Genomic DNA, 17,553 nt, shown 5'->3' with positions numbered 1-17,553 from the left:
ATTACAGATATACAGAGACGGAGTAACACGAATTAATCAATCCTAAAAGCCCAGATTACCTTTCATTTTCTAGTCAACTAATTCCCTGTTTCGGGAACTTTGAATTGGGTTGTTTTCTTTCTTGCTACCTAGGCTTCTTAAGTAAATATTTTAGAACTATTTAGTTTCATAATGTAATTGTACAAAAGGAGTCACCCCTACATTTATAACGGAGACCAATCTGCATTGTGTCTAAAGAAAGGTACACCTCACATAAGCCATTTGTACTCACTGTCGAGTTCCCACTAGGACATACTGTATTACTAACTGGTACACAACTAAGCAGTGGTGGGGGATATGTGAGAGCAAACCCATTAACAGTATTAAAAGCACAGAGGCACTGTTTGGTATCTGATTAAATTCAGTGCTGTCCTGGGATGGCAACTGTCTGATAAAAACAAGTCAGGATGCTTGTGCTTCAGGATGGCACTAACCTGGAGTATCCTTACAGGGGTCCAGTTATTGTGTATTCATACAGCATCCCTGGCAGCAAAAAGGAACCTTGGACTGAAAGATGACCTTTCCCTTTCAGCACAGGTTACTGGGCACTGAAACTGAATGGTTTCTTAAAAAGGCTTTCAGGCAAGACAGACTCATCTCTTATTCAGTTCAGTCACTCAGTCGTGTCCAATTCCTTGCGACCCCATGGACTGCGGCCTCCCTGCCCATCACCAACTCCTGGAGTTCACCCAAACTCATGTCCATTGAGACGGTGATGCGATCCAACCATCTCATCCTCTGTCGTCCCCTTCTCCTCCTGCCCTCAATCCCTCCCAGCATCAGGGTCTTTTCAAATGAGTCAAGCATCAGGGTCTTTTCAAATGAGTCAGCTCTTCCAATCAGGTGGCCAAAGTACTGGAGTTTCAGCTTCAACATCAGTCCTTCCAATGAACACTCAGGACTGATCTCCTTTAGGATCGACTGGTCGGATCCCCTTGCAGTCCAAGGGACTCTCAAGAGTCTTCTCCAACACCACAGTTCAAAAGCATCAATTCTTTGGCACTCAGCTTTCTTTATAGTCCAACTCTCACATCCATACATGACTACTGGAAAAAACATAGCCTTGACTAGACTGACCTTTGTTGGCAAAGTAATGTCTCTGCTTTTTAATATACTGTCTAGGTTGGTCATAACTTTCCTTCCAAGGAGTAAGCGTCTTTTAAGTTCATGGCTGCAGTCACCATGTGCAGTGATTTCGGAGCCCCCCTAAATAGTCAGCCACTTGCTATTAATAGATGTCCTAAGAAAATTACAGAGTAACCTAGGGATTCTCTTGTAGAAAAAATTACATTTTTTAAAGTATGAAGTTCAAGAATATTTAGTTTTAATAAACACATATGAATGGGAGAAGAGGGGAATCAAACAAATGTTTTGCATAGTAAGTGCTGAGTGAATACCCTAAAAGCCATGGTTTGGTCATGTCCCTATTTCACAAGGTGCTTTTTTCCTTCTCCAGAGGAAAATGCGTCTACATGGTGAGATTCATTGGCTACAGGCCAGCAAAACATATTTGAATTATTTAGGAGAGGAAAAAAAACCCCAACAAAACCCTAAGTAAGCTGTACTTTAAGAGGTTAACAATGAAGAGGTGTAGGGGACCCAGATCTCAGGTCAACCCCCCTTTGAAACTCTGGGTCTAAGATTAATGTAGATTACACACACAGAAAATTCCTTTCTTTGAAGATGTGTTTCATTTAACTAGCATGCTTCCTGTCATTAGATAAAAATACCGTCCTAAGACTACCTACCATTACATCTCCAGGTGAGTCACTGTGATCCTGGGCAGAAAGAGAGCAAACTGTTTGGGGCTCTGATGCCAAAGGACATCACCTGCACCCTGCCAGTTTGGGCTGTTACTTAAAGAGACTCACTAAAGGCTTAGTGAGTGACTCGTTCAAGAGTCTATCTATTATCATTGTAAGTCAGCTTGCACGTTCTTTAAGTATCACACATAAAACTAGTACACACCCTTACGTAGCGTTTGACAGACTCTGACGACCATGATCTGCATGGCCATCTTCTGCACTGTAATCTCATTTAGCACAGTGCATATGCACACATCTTCATCCCTCATCCTACACGTTCCCTCTAATATCATTAACAAGACACATTCAGATACATTCATAAAATGTAAACTACAACCTTTCTGCCAAGTGTGAAAAGATATCCTTGTACTGTGAAATAGATAATTTCTATTATAGGCTGAATCCCACGTTAGCAAGCCTAAGCATCTGTTTAAAATGATTATCTTCAGAACCAAGTACATGTTTTAAAAATATGCTAGGCAGAGCTCAATACAGTAAACTCTTAATTTTCTTAATTTGACAAAAATGGACAGAAGGCAAAATGAAAAAAAATTTATTTCCTCAGTGTTTTATCCACTGTCAATACTGTATCTTTGATGCAATATATTTGCAAAGAAAAAACAACTTCAGCTTTTAGTTTCCATTTTAAACAACTACAGTATTTACAAGCTGTTCAGAATAACACTCAGACACACACGCACACACACGCTCACAGACATACAGAAGTACATATCTCTGGTTTATACTGAATGCTGGTAGAGGCAATGAATACTTCCAGAGCCCATGATCAGAAAAGGGAAACCCATTCTCCTTCCTCCCACCTACTTTCCTGGAATCATTTTCATATTCTTCCTTCCATTTCCTCATGCAGAGCTCATTGCCAGACTTGTATAATGTTAAGGTAATCATTTTTTACAATTTATTTTTAGTTAAATTATAGTAAGCTTTAAAAAAAAAAGCATAAGCAGACACGATTTTCCCATTTCTATTATTTTGGTTGTAGAATCAAGCTTCATATATAAAAAATCTTGTTATACTACAATTACACTAAACCCAAGAGTCATCTGGAGCAGCCATCTCAGTTTTCCACTACTTCTCTGCTTTAAATTTCAAGGTATCGTCCCATTCTGTGCAAATAACCTGCAGGAATTCATCCTTATCACAATCTTAGGTGACCTTTCTTCCTGCTCCACTGAATCATAAATTCTCAGGTACAGAGCTGAGGCACAGGAAAAAAAGGTATAACTCTATATAATAGGTGTGTCTTACAACAGAGCGGTCATGTAACCTTGTGAGGACAATCAGCTCTGGTGCCCCAAAGAATGTTATGCTGCTTCCATAAAACAGTACATAAGGAAGTTCAGCTCACAAATAGAACTTATTTTCTCTAATTCAGAAAGAACACGTGGCTGATAGGCAACAGAGACAAATTCTTATCACACGTGATTCTTGACAAGATGACTTGGGTGAGGTGATTCAAAGCAGAAAATACACCTCTGTTTCAAGCAAAATTAATACTTCAACTCACATACCTATCAGATCTACTTGTATAATAATGAACTTCTTTCCAATCACAGTTCTCACCTAAATAAAAGAAAAAGCCTAGGTATATATCAACCAGATTTTTTTTTTTTTTAAATAAGAGAAGTGAAGAAAAGAGAGGCTAGTTTTTTAATACCTTATTAAAAAAAACTATACATATCCAACATAATATTAATGTTTATGCTGCACAAATACATCATGTCTAATTTTCCTCTTTTTCCAGATTAATAAAACTCAACTTCCACGTGGACCAAAACAAAATTCAAAGTTATGGGTTCCAACTATCATCTTCTTCAACGACACTGTTCTCTTCATTTATTTTGGAATTAAAGGAAAAACCTCTAGAACAACAACGGATGTTTTACACCTCATCTGAACAAGGTATGCTAACAAAAGTCAAAAATTGACTGGGTCTGTGTCCAAGCAAAGTAATTTTATGTGATTATAATGTACTACAGAAAAGAACAAGAAGGAATACTGAGAAATTTAAAAAAAAAAAGGGGGTGAGGTTTTGTCCATATTCATGAAAAAGTGATGAAAATAAACACAAAAGTAATTCACATTGTGGGCAGCAACTTATAATTTTGTAGCTAGTAAACAAATTCAAATAATTCTCATGCAACACTATTGCTATCTTTTTCTCAAGTCATATATTTACGAAGAAAGATTTTTGCGAGTTAACTAAGATAAAATGGTAATTTTAGCCTTGGGGCAAATCATAAGTTTAAAAGGCTCAGCTCTGGATGAACATGACTCAGTGCAGCGATCGACCACATGAAGAATTCCTAAGCAGGGGCCCAGGGCTGCTGCTCAGAGGCAAAGCAGAATTCATTAAGGCTAAGCTACCCTTGCTTAAATGTGAGGCTGGTTTTTTATATTTTGATATGAGATGGAAAAGTAAACCAACCCAGGAAGAAAAATACATCTTTTTAATGAGCTGACGTTAAAGCTTATATTTTCACTGCCTGACATCTGGTACACAGAGTAATTTTCCATATTTTGCTCAAGAGAGAAATCTTGTCTGACTAATTCTATTTCAAGGATTAGTGGAAGTATCTCAGATATACTTGAAATATTAAGAAAAATACTTCAAATATAATGGAAGTTAATCTCCCAGTAATGGAAACTCAAAGAAGGCAAAACACTGATGAAGTCTATTCACTAATTTCCTGAAAGGTAATTAATCTCTTATCATCTTAAAAATATAGAGCCTCACCACCTACACTCTCAGACCGCTTAAATATCAACATATTAATCTAGACTTCTGGAAAAATTATAGTTCTTTAGAAAAAAGTCAACATATAAAATTTTATCAAGTATTGAAAAATGGTGTAAAAAGAGGGCTTACACCAAGTTATAAACTGGAAGATTAACCAAAAACTTGAGTTATAAAATGATTTTTACCACTAAATAAGAGTAATCAAAAAAAAAAAAAGCTAACCATTGATAACTTACTCCAGAACTCTAAATAAAAATCAAACAAGAAAAAAACTCAGAAAGCTATCAATAAAACTATTTAAAACAATGAAAAAGGTTGTAAGTGTTTTAATTACATATCTTTACTTTCAAATTAAGGAACTCTCAAAGTTTTGGCAACTGTGAACTAAAGATGCCAATGAGTGTGTACTGGAGTCTCAGATGTCGATACTAATGAAAAACGCTGTGCAGGAAATCTAAATGAATAGCTCACTACCCTCTAAGGGCGCATGGGACAGGGTTAAATAAGACATGTATAATCAATTTAATTACTGAAAGTGTGTATATTTCTCTATTATAGTTTAGGTCAAAGTATTCAGACATGAATCCTTCCTTAAATTATTAATACTTCCCCAAATGCAATTATTAGAAAAGTATTATGATTTTAAAAAGACTATAAGTTTTAGACTTAAAAAATAAGAACAGGGCTCCTTTTAGGATTCCTAATTAATACAAGTACTTAAAGATAACAAAATTCAATTTGTTTTGAGAAACAGGGTACCTTTGTATAAAGGTTTAATAAATTATTTGACGAAAAGTTTTTCAACAATAAGTTTTGCAGTGTGTGAAGTCTGGAAACATCAACACGAGGCACACTGGCTCCTGAATAACCACAAAAATTTTAAACTGGAAAAAGGAAAAAAAAAAGGTTTTGGAGTGAAAATGCAATCAGATGGTACATATTAGCTGTTTACTTTCTTAGTTTTCATTCCTTCTACTGAAGTGTCATACTGTACTGCAAGATCTACACTAGAACTACCAAGATCTCCTTCCGTCTCAGAAAGATAACTTCAAACCCACACTGCTCAACAGAGTAGCCACTAAGCACACGTGGCCAGCAAGTACCTGAAATATGGCCAGTTCCAATGCTGAAGTTGGAATACTCTGGATATAACAGATTAAATAAAATGTATGACTGAAATTAACTTCACCTGCTTCTTTTTACTTTTCATTCACGGGGGCAGGAAGATGGCTGCTCCTAAATGCTCACATGTACAGTCTTCTTTGGAGTGTCACACAAAATGTGAAAAAATTTCTGAAGGATTTAAAAAGTGCCATATGTTGAAATCTAAACTGCAGTTCCCACCCAGACCAACTGTAAATTTGAGTTATATATTTCCCTGAATACATACATTAAAAAAAAAAACAATAAAATTTAAGTTATGAGACAACATATGAGTTAAGTCAATTTCATCACAGATATAAATATTCCAAATTACAGCTATACACTATAAATCACTGGAAATAAAATTCAAGTCACAGAACAAGGAGAGGAGGAAAAGAAAAGGCAAAGTTATTAAAGGGGGATATAACGATAAGAACGGCACCATTTGGATAACTGTTTGAAAAAACTTTACTTGACTGACTGAACTGCATGTGAATGACTTTAAGAGCTAAGAACCCTTAAAAGGCAATCAATCCTTTCTTTAAATTCCTGGACGTTTCATCTTCTTCTTTGAAAAGCAAAAGCATTTTTCTTCCCAGAACTGACCCCAGCAGAACTTGCTCAGGTGGGAGAAGCAGGGCGGCCGGGGTGCTCCTGGTGCTGGAGCCCATCTGAAGTGTGGACACGGAAGCTGGCAGGAGTGTTCACAGGACCAAGTCACTGACTACTGGCTTTGGGAAACACCAGCGATGAAGCCACGTGTATCTTGAGATGGAGTATTCACTTGAAAGGAAACAACTGGTGGACTGGCATGAAGTACAGACTACTAAAGAAGAGTGAGCAGCACTGTTCCTGCTACGTATGTTTATCAGGAAAGGGATGGGGTTTATCCCAAAGGCAATTTAAATAATGTTATTTTATTTTTATATATAAATAAATGTTCTGAGAAATCTCAGACTTTAGTGCATTGTAAAAAATTAGTGCAGTTTTTTTCATTAAAGTTTTTAGCGCTCAAGGAATAAGATAAATCTATGTCTGTTCATAGTCTCTTTCACTGTACATTAAACTTTTATACTGCTATGTGTCAAACTGAAGGTTTCTACACTTGTTTTTAAAAATCAAGGTAAATGGATTTCATGTTTTATGACAAAACATGGCAATTATTTTTGGCAAAGAAATTAGAAAAATATGAGATTGTAGTTTAGAAATCAAGAATTTGTTGATTTAAAGCATAGGCAATGCATAGGAAAAAACTTTTAAGGATGTATTTTAACAGAACTTTATCCTTCATGCAAAATGTTTTCTCAGCAGCTAACTTAAAAAAATATTTCAGCTTTATTTGGGGATGGAGACAGTGATGGGAGTCAGGGCGAAGGAGAGGTGCTTAACCTAGCCCACTCTATGTTCAAGTCTCTCCTCCAGGATCAAAGTGATAACTGCAGGCATCTTCTGCTCTCTCCTCTTTTTTTTTTTTCCCCCAATATCTTGGAATTTTGAGGGAAAAGAAATGAAGTTATAAAACACTGGCTCACACTTCAGCCCCAAGTTCTAGTACCCCAGTTTCAATGACAGTCACATATTTATCTTCAATCTGGACCAGAAGTACTGTTTTGTCGATGTGGGATCTAGTACCTGGATCTCTGCTGCAAGGCACCCATCGGTGAATCACCTGATGATTTAGAGCAAAACAAGCAGTTAGTGGCAGAGACCTTGAATACACTCACAGACTCTACCCTTACAATTAGAGGCAGTAATTCAGTTTGATAACTAAGCATAAGTACATAAACCAGCTAAAAACATGCATACAGGCTACAAAAAGTCAGGGCACCAGCTTCAGAAGAACTTACATGGCCTTCCATGCCCTCCTGAGGACTCCAGTCCTTCCAGCTGTTCCTCCCAGCTTTTAACCGAATACCCTCATCAGGCCACTGCAGCTCTTTCCTTTTTGACAGGTTGATCCCATCCAGAATTTGACCAGGATCCACAATCTACATTGTAAATAAATATGAATCATTTCCAATTCATTATTTCCTTGAAGATGAATAATTACATAGTTCCAAACAAAATTTCTTTCACAGTACTCTTTTTGTCCACATTCTCCACTGCCGATAATGTAATAAAAAACACCCTAAACAGCCATGTGAGTTCCTTTTAGCCTCCCGGGAGACCTTACTGCCATGGCCACATAACCATGGCTGAAGAGGGAACAAATATCACCAGTGAAAAACTGCTTGCTTTCAGTTTTTACATTGGCAGAAACTTTTTTTGCAACATTCACAAATGTTCTTCCTTCAGACTAAGTAGTATAAGGTGTGTTTTCACAGGAGTCCTTCACTCAAAACACAAGAAATCAAAACCAGGAAGGAGAAACAGTGGAAGAAGAACGCTGGGCTTACTCACTTGGACTCTGTAAATCACCTCCCCCTTTTTGGCATGGGAGTTATTGGCAGGGCTTGAGGTGCTGCCGGGCTGCACGTCAGCGGCACAGCTCTGGCCGCCGTCTGTCCCGAGAAAGCCCACGAGGGTGTGATGCTTGCAGGCGGGGATGCTTTGGCTGGAGCTGCTGGAGGAAGGCAAGCCGTGCGGCACACAGGCTGGGCCACTCTGACTGGAGGGTTCCATCTGGTTCACCATAGAGAGGCGGGACTGGATGGATGACGGCAAGTTGCGAAGCGATATCTGGCTGGTGGAGGAGCGCCGACAAGGCACAAATCCCGTGGTGGACATCCGGAGAGATGAGTGTCGGCTGCTGTAGCAGTAAGAGGACTGGCTGGCTACGGAGGCCCGGGCGGGGGACTGCCGGACCAGGCCGGACTGCACGGACTGAGAGCTGTGGCTGGTGCCTGGGGAGGGAGAGACGGCAGCGCTCATTCTGAGTGGACTGATGCAAGCACGGTTGCTTCTTTTGTAGTTTCTAGGACTTTCTCCCTTAAGCCTCTCACCATAAATTAGCTGATCAATTTACTGAATTTAACATTTATACCTGAAAATTTTAAAGTTATCGAAAAGAAATAAATATCTGAGATCTTTTTTCTCATGTGGTTCGTATAATTTTCATTTGCTGAAGCTTTTTAAAATCCAAATTCTGGGCCATATGAAAAACACAATTAGGTAATCTACAGGAAATAGCGGGATTTAGGGTTGAGATAAATCCTAAAATTTCTTTCACTCAAATATTTCAGAATAACACGAGTACTTCTTTAATACATCAGAGATGAAATAGTTCATGGAAATGAGACAGTGAGAAATATTTATTAAGGATCTATTATGTGGTAAGCTCCATAACTACTATTTCTCAAAGTCGAGTATTAATGCCCTTTCCATCTACTGCAGTGACAAGTTATACTACCCACAGAAGAGCAGAGAGGTATCACTGCAGTACGCACGTGTATCAGGGATCACTACTGAATATGACCGATGATACTGAATAGCAGGTTCTTCTGTGTCCTTTTTTCTAATGGCTTGACAGAATTCTTCAGATTTGTGAAGAGTGATGTGAAGATTATTAGAAAATTAGTGTTAATTATACTGAAAAATAATTACATGTGCTTTTTATCTGAAAATTAAAAAGAGCTAATCAATGTTAAGAGTAGAAGGTACATTTAAAGTAGCACACTGGCGGTTCTAGGTTTTCACTCAGAAGGTAAAGAAGAACAAACAAAATGTTGATCACACACCTATTTAGAGTCTCAACAATTTCAGTGCTGTTACCTTTCTTTAAATTGAAGTAAATGGTTTAAAATTTAATCTGATCCATGTTCAACAGTGGGGAAAAGGACAGTGCTGATAACCAACCAGCCATCTGGGAATGGATGTAATCTGGCTTGCATACCAGGTGGGATTATGGCTCTCACATAAAAGGCAAATTAGTAAAAGAATACCTTCCTTTGGGATAAGGAAAATTTTCTTAAATAGGATACAAAAAGTGTTAATCATAAAGGGAAAGATTAGTAAATTGCTCTATACAAAAATTAAGAACTTCTCATTAAAAAAAGACAAGCCCACTCTTCACAGGAAGAGGAGACAGAACCAAGATACAGAATGGGAAGAGCTATCTTTGGTACAGAAAACTGACAAAAAGCTCAATCCAGAATATACAAATATAAACAGGAAAAAGATACGGACTTTCCTAGTGGTCCAGTGCTTAAGAATCCTCCTACCAGTGCAGGGGACAAGGGTTTGATCCCTGGTCAAGGAAGATCACACATGCCCTGGAACAACTAAGCCCCGAGTCACAACTATGGAGCCCACACACCCTAGAGCTCTGCTCTGCAACAAGAGAAGCCACAGCAACGCAAAGCTGGTGCACTGCACCTGGAGAGCAGCTACCACTTGCCACGACTAGAGAAAGCTCACATGGAGCAACGAAGATCTAGCGCAGACAAAAATAATTTAAAAAATCTTAAATAAGAAAAAAATAACCAAATAGAAAAAAGGGCAAGAGACTTAATGTGACTTCAGAAAGAAGAGATTATAAACTCAAAAGTTTCCAACCACAAGTATTACAGCAAAGCAAATTAAAACAATGGAGCTAAAGACCACCCCCCTTCTCCTGTCTCTCCGAGAGAGCAGGGAGCAGAGCTGGGAACAATGATACTTAAAGCTGGACATTCCTATGTATGACTGGTCAGAGTACCAACTGGTTTAAAAAAGGAAGTCTAGAAAGAATTTTGGCATTTTATATTATGAGTCTTAAATATCTTCATAAACTTTGATTTGATTTCATTTTTCAAGTTTTCAGCCCAAGAAAAGAATAAGAGATTATAATATAAAGATTTATATACAAAGTTATAATACTCAGAAGAAATCAAATCATTGTTCAATAGGAGAGAAGTTACATAAATTATATTAGTTATATATGATTAGCCTTTAAAAATGGTACTTCCAAAGAAAGGCTATTTTTAAGTATTATGTATTTATATACATAAAATGATTAATATAGACAGGTAGGATAATGGCCCACTGGGAATCAAACAAAACATTCTGTTTACATATTTCCGAGTAGGAAATGTGTCATCCTCTTTATACACACATACCACCTAAACCCCACAGCTGAGGGACTGACATCCCACACATAATTTTGGTTCAGATTACCTAGGGTTGGAGGGTAGGATGTGACAGGCGGATGAAGTCCTGCTCCGGGTGCCTGGCCTGGGTTTCCAGTGCTTCCTTGGGATGCACTGCTGTGGGGATCGTTGGCAGTTGTCGCACTGTTACTGGTGCTGGAGGGTCCACCTCCAGTATCAGAATCTTCGATATTGCCACCGCTGTTACATCCGGCTCCACAACCTTTCCTTAACCTAGGAACAAATACCAGGGTAGGAGGCACTATCCCGAGATCACTTCAAGATACGTATTTCTTCCTTTTTCTAGCCATTCTAAACATTTAATGCTACTGATGTTCACCTCTGAAAGTCTTCATGGAGCAATCAACATCAGGAAGCAAAAAACTCTTTTATGTTTTCATATTGCCCTCTTAAATTCACTGACTCCATTCTTAACTGACCAGTTTTATATACTCTGTCACCTTTCCTACACCATAATGAAGAACTGCACCTAACAATTTGTTCCATTAAGATCTCAGCTGGAAATAGAATTCTTGCCACTGTATACAACCCACGAAAACATAATTGATTTAAATTAAATCTAATTTATGCTGTAGCAAACTGAAGAGAGCTGCTGTAATAATTTTTCTTCTTCTTTTTTAAAGTGTAAAGTTTAAACTGTTTCAGTTTGGCACTGAAAATCCTGCACCCCATTAAACCACTCAGTCCTGAGCAAACAAGGCAATTTCAACACAACACCTATTTTTTAAGACAAAACTTCTTTGAACACTATCCTGGTTTGTGTTCTTTCTCCTGTTTGAATAGGGGTTGATGTTAAAATGGTGAAATTTTACTTTAATGCTGGAAGAATTTTAAAGCACCTGTTTTAGAGTTAATTGCTCTAATCCCATTTTTAAGTTCTGATACTTAAAGATCTGAACAACCCTTGATCTGCAATTTTTCTTTACCACCCATCATAATTTACTAGACAAAAGGCAGAGGAAATAATTCATGTGCATACTTGACAACATTATAGATTTGAGACTTGAGTGCTACTTGTTCAAATGGCAGCAGTTATCTCTGCATTGCACGAGGAGGAGCTTCAACATGGATAGCGTGCTCCCCCTACTGCTCAAACGGAACTCAAAAAGAATGAAATCAACTTGCCCAAGTTTCTTTGCTTTTTCTCTAGTTTGCCCTGTTTGTTGACCCACACATTCTAATAGCAACAATATGCTGCAACAGAGTTTAAAAAAATTAAAGAGAGGGCATTATTCAAGATTCTATTAAATGCTAGAGCAGTGGCTCCTGACCAGAGTTGTGCATTAGATTTATCTAATAAGAGTTTAAAGATACACATGCTCAGATTCTACTTCCTAAAGCTCAGCTGTAACAAGCTGTTATTGTACCATGCCAGCTGTATTTTTCCTAAAGCTTTCCAGGTGACACTAATGCACAGGGCATAGATTAGGCGGGTCAGGACACACCACTGCTGGAAAAGGCAGCCCCACGGCTCACCTGTGCCAGGTTGACACGATGAAGTTTCTGATATTTCCCAAGCTGATGGGTCCCCCAAGAATTTCTTTAAGCTGCTCATGGCTGTCAGAGTAAGAAGTTGTCAGGGGTGAGACAAAGATCGGGTAGCCAATAGGCTGATCACAGGATGAGTTTATCATGTTTCTCAGGGCTTGCTTGGCATTCTGGATGCTACCTCTCTCTGGATTACGGTTTCGCAGGAAAACAAGCTCCTGCTGCTGCCCTGCCCAAAGGCCTCGGACACACTCCTTATTCACCTGAGAATCAGAACACACAGGAAGTAGGTTAAGGGACTAAGAATAAAATTTATATAAATAGAAGAGCAGCAGTGGGAGGGATATGAAAGACATTACAATAACCAGCTGTGAAAAGCAGGAAACAAATATAAGTAGGTCACATCTGAATGGGAGTTAACCATTTCCCACCGTAATTAGGTTGTTAAATAATAAGCACATACAGAGCTCTTCCCTTTGCTGTCTTGTAAAAATACCAAGTAAAATGTAGTCTATTTAGTTTTCTAAATTGGTGAAGCACTGAATGCTGTAACTGAGATAACAGGTATTTCTGACAGAAATGAGAGGTAACAAGTATTTAGAGTTGAAAGGATATTTGTGATTTCATGGCGGGGCGGGGGGGGGGTGGGTTTATTCAATGAAGAAACAAGTAAAACATTTCTGAGACGTTTAAAAAAACAACAAAACAAACCAACCAAAAAACAGGTCAGAGCGAACCATTTACAGTGAGCTACTAATCACCATCAAGTACAAATTATAGTATTATTTTGCAACCTAGAAATCAATCATATTAGCAATATAGGGCTGACATTTTCAGAAGAGATGCTGCCCAAACAGTACATATAACAGGCAAGAGACTGCCAAAACAGAAATGAAGAAAGGCTTTAAGGCTTTCCGGCACATGAGAAGACTTCAGAAGACAGAGTACATTACTGACAAAATAAATTATTAAGTGCTCATCAACAATAAACTCAATGTAGTGCGGTTGTATGTTTCTGTTTTCTGTGAAAGAATTTCATGACTTTTTAAGTCTGGATAAGGTTCTCTAAGTTTCACTGTTTTCAGAGGCAGACAAGTGCCTCCAAACCTTACTTTAATGACCCTGAAGCTCAGGTAGCGTCTGTTGAGCATGATGATCTTGTACTCGTTAGTGCCATCGTCCATGACGTGCCGCAGAGCGAGCAGGGAGGGCGAGTTGGCGAGCACTGCACTCCGCCACGCAGGGTCCCCTTCGTGGGCGATGACGAGGTTCTTCTCGTGGGATACAATGGCTTCGTAGAGCACAGTGGGGTCATCATATTCATCTGGAGAAGTGAAATGGTCCTATATACAGAGATAAAGATAGACCTGTATTTCTAGGAAAATTAGAGAATGACTTCCAAGACAATGAAAGCCTCTGTAAAACTAAATTAGTTACTAAATTATAAGTCTTAAAAACTGGCTTATGTATTTCATTACCAGCATGTGTTTGTATTAGCAGAGGTCAATGATTGATTCTTAAATTTATCCAGGTTAGGAATTAGCTAATTACTGCTCTACTACTTCTGCAAATTCCTCAATTCAACCCTACCTGTCCTCTAAGTTTTATTAGCTAAACCATTTTTATTTCCAATTTATATATATTGTTTAACCTCATTCAATTTGGTTTGCATATCTTCATTTTTTTTTTTCCTGTTAAAGGATTATCTCACCTTTAAAGCTACATAAAAGGTCTCGAAACTATGTTTCTTTTTAACTAGGTGCTTTTCACTTAAAGTCTCATCTCTAGGATGATAACAATATACAATTTTTATCCTGCCTCTCATCTAGTTAAGATAAGGCTCAAAACTATGAGCTCTGAGCACAAATTAAGGGTCCTAAGTCCTAGAGAAGCTAGGTCTTCTTGATCTTAGCAACTACTCATTTACTTGGCAGGTTGTTATTTAATATCTACCACATGCAAGACTGTGTGGCAGATAGTCTGGATGAAACAATGGAGTATATGAAATGTATTAACACTTCCCATTCAGAAACCCCCAAATTAACAGGGGATACAGGATATAAACCCCAATAATCATAACACAATTTGGAATTTCTGAAATGGTATGTTTTTAAGGAAACAAAAATACCATATTAGCTGCCTTCATATTTATAGTTAAGAGGCTGATACATTTTTACACCCAGGTAAAGTAACTCATTTGTGCTCAGGCCAGCTGACTGGAGTGTGGGCTATCGGGAGGTGAGACAGTGAGAGCAAGAAGGCGATATCCCCAAGGATGCACCTCCAGGTCGGGAGGGTCACCAACATGAGGATAATGGAAGTCTTCATGTACATGTGGGTACATAGTGTACAAAGTTCTCCAACACACGATCTCACCTAAAGATCTTAAAACAATCTTGTCAAGTAGGTTGAGCAGATAATGCCAGCATTTTACAAATTTGGAAACTGAAGCTCAAAGAGGCTTAAGCTGGGAAAGATTGAGGGTAGGTGGAGAAGGGGGCGATGGAGGATGAGATGGTTGGATGACATAACTGACTCAATGGACATGAGTTTGAGCAAACTCCAGGAACAGTGAAGGACAGAGAAGCCTGCAGTCCATGGGGTCACAAAGAGTCTGACATGACTTAACGGCTGAACAACGAGGTTTAGAAAATTAGTATATGATGGTAGTGCCAGAGCTTGAATACGCTTTTTGAGTATTTTTTCATTCTGACATAAGATGCTCTCTTTCAGCAAGATGTTCACTTAGGGAAGAAATGACATCCTTGGATTAGTAGTATTTGTACAATTATTTGAATAGAAAATAAAAGTGCAGAGACAAGCAATAAACACATTCTCAGTAAAATGGACACAAAGTCTGAAATCATTAGGCATGCCAAAAGTGCAGAATGTTCAATCCTGTCCAAGTATTTATTTTCATTGGGCTTAAAATGGTTGAATGAATATGTAAACTTCTATGTATATCATTCAACAGTGTTTTACTGATAAATATTTGAAACAAGCAGAATGTTCATGAATAGAGAAAGAGCTGAATAAACAGAGTAAAAATTACACTCTGGAAAACTACAGAGTCATTAAAAAAAAAGTGAAATGCCTCTACAGGCGCTGACTTAGAAAGGTGTCCACATTATATTAACTGGGAAAAGAGCTTGACCCAGATCAATTTACACAGCACGATTACATTTTTAAAAAGGAAAATATGTATAAATATAGTTGAAAATGTCTGAATGAACTTGGGGAAAGCAGAAAAGATAGGCATCCAATTATTGGCAGTGACTGCTTCTTGGAGTATTGTATGATGGTACAGGATGACAGAAGACGCTTACTCTTGGGAGATGTTTACTTTCCATTGTTTTCCATTAGTTTTCAAATAAATAAAAAAAGAGATAATGTTTCCAATTCTAGGAAAGGTTTTCAGAAGCATTTTAGAAATACACTTGAAAAGTTATGAGGAGATACACAGGAAATACTATTTGTTGAAAACAATGCAACTCATGTAACATTCACTGGCTGCCAAGTACTAAGCAATGAGGATATAAAGATTACTAAGACGCTATCACTGGCCTCAAGGAGATCACAGGTTGTTAACATTTTCATTATATATCTCTTGTAAACCAAGCTAGACTTTAATTGGTATATTTTAGCTCTAACAACCATGTAAACTCCCTTAAAGAGACTAGTGGAAAAAAAAAAAATAAGGAAGTAAGCTGTTTTACAAAATGATTAGAGGACGAGAGAGAACACATGAAAAGGGTGATTTACTTAATTTCTCTGAGTTTTGGCTAATCTTCAGCTACAAAACTGTGAGTAAAATAAATTTCTGGGCTGTGGGTGATTATGTGGATGAGAACACTGATACATTACAGAACATTGTAAAATTAAATACTACACACGTAACAGTTTTAATTTCTAAAGTAAAAACATAAAACAGATTGCAGAATTAAAAATTGAAAAGCACCCTATCAGAGACTGTGTCTGAAACAAAGGTTAACAGAAATTTTATGTATTTAGCTCTCCGGAAACAGAATCTTTTTAAAAAACAATCAGTTGAGGTATAATTTACACATAATAAATTGCACCCATTTTAATAGTACAGTCAGACGCACTTTGACAAATGTGTAAGCCCGTGTTAACCACTGCTACAATCTAAATATAGACTATTTCTGTCATTTCAAAGTTCCTTCCTGCCCTCTGGCATTCAATCCCTACATCCCAAGCAACCACTGATCTGCTTTCTGTCACTACAGATTAGTTTGGCCTGTTTTAAATTTTACCTAAATAAAATAATACAATATGCACTCTTTTTACGTCTGGCTTCCCTTATTCTGTATAATATTTGACATTCATTCTTCCTGTGGCATCTAACAGTAGATCATTTACATTTACTGCTAAGTAATATTCTATCTGTTGATGAACACTGGAGTTATCTGCAGCTTTGGGCTCTTGGGACTAGAACTGCTAAGCACATGTGTGTAAGTCTTTGGGTGGACATACACTTTCATTCTCTTGGGTAAATATGTGGGAATGGACTTGCTGGGTCACATGCCAAGTAGTATACATATGTACTAACACTTTAACATAGAAGCCTTTTGTGGATTTTCATGAGTACAAATGAACTTTGGAGATGAACAGTACTAATCTACACATCTATCTTATCCTGGCCTCAGAGTCTCTCACCAGCAACCCCCTGTCTGGTCAAAGTAATGCTGGGTGAATGGCTGTTGCTTGTTTCTTCACAGGTCAATCTCACTCTTCTCCAAGGTGTGTGTGGATCACAGAACTTCTCCAGGTTGCACCTGTGTTCTCATCTTCTCCCCTCCCTCAGCACTCTACGGCCCCGGGTTCCCATGTCCACCTCCTTATCCCTTCCCAATCTGTCATTGTTGCTGTCAGTCATGGCTAATAATGACAGTGTGTTGTACTCAACTGCATTGGGCCTGATTATAAGGTAGAGAACCATTGTCACAGGCTAAAAACACATGTAAGGAAATGGATTGGAAGCACCAGGCAAGAGCACTTGTAGGGAGAGACAGGGATGAGAAAATACAGAGAGTCTGTGCCTCAGTTTCCTCTCTGCCAGATGGAGATAAAATACCTGTCATGATGTTTAGAGTTAAAGACGTCTGTCAGGAGCTGTTAGATAATTATGCTACATAAAAGAGTATTTCATACGTAGCAGAAACACAATACCTTCTGAGAAACTGTTAAGTTTTAAAAACATTTTAATATG

The 17,553-nt window shown here is 38.1% G+C and overlaps 1 protein-coding gene across 5 annotated transcripts in view; it reads right to left on the bottom strand.

Moving 5' to 3' along the window:
• Positions 1-2,381: 2,381 nt before the first annotated feature.
• PCNX1 (pecanex 1) overlaps positions 2,382-17,553 on the bottom strand; it is a 184,648-nt gene continuing 169,476 nt past the window's right edge. For all 5 annotated transcript variants that reach the window (XM_070797789.1, XM_070797791.1, XM_070797790.1 and 2 more), the window contains 6 exons: positions 13,436-13,666; positions 12,312-12,586; positions 10,843-11,048; positions 8,149-8,591; positions 7,596-7,736; positions 2,382-7,417 (listed from right to left, as the gene is read on the bottom strand). In XM_070797789.1, the coding sequence (XP_070653890.1) occupies positions 7,277-7,417; positions 7,596-7,736; positions 8,149-8,591; positions 10,843-11,048; positions 12,312-12,586; positions 13,436-13,666 (1,437 nt within the window). In that variant the 3' untranslated portion in view covers positions 2,382-7,276. The remainder of the gene's footprint in view (positions 7,418-7,595; positions 7,737-8,148; positions 8,592-10,842; positions 11,049-12,311; positions 12,587-13,435; positions 13,667-17,553) is intronic.

Source organism: Bos indicus, chromosome 10 (assembly GCF_029378745.1).
Source record: "Bos indicus isolate NIAB-ARS_2022 breed Sahiwal x Tharparkar chromosome 10, NIAB-ARS_B.indTharparkar_mat_pri_1.0, whole genome shotgun sequence".
Taxonomy (NCBI): domain Eukaryota; kingdom Metazoa; phylum Chordata; class Mammalia; order Artiodactyla; family Bovidae; genus Bos; species Bos indicus.
The sequence above is the reverse complement of the archived record's forward strand: the minus strand, read 5'-3'. Positions and strand labels throughout refer to the sequence as shown.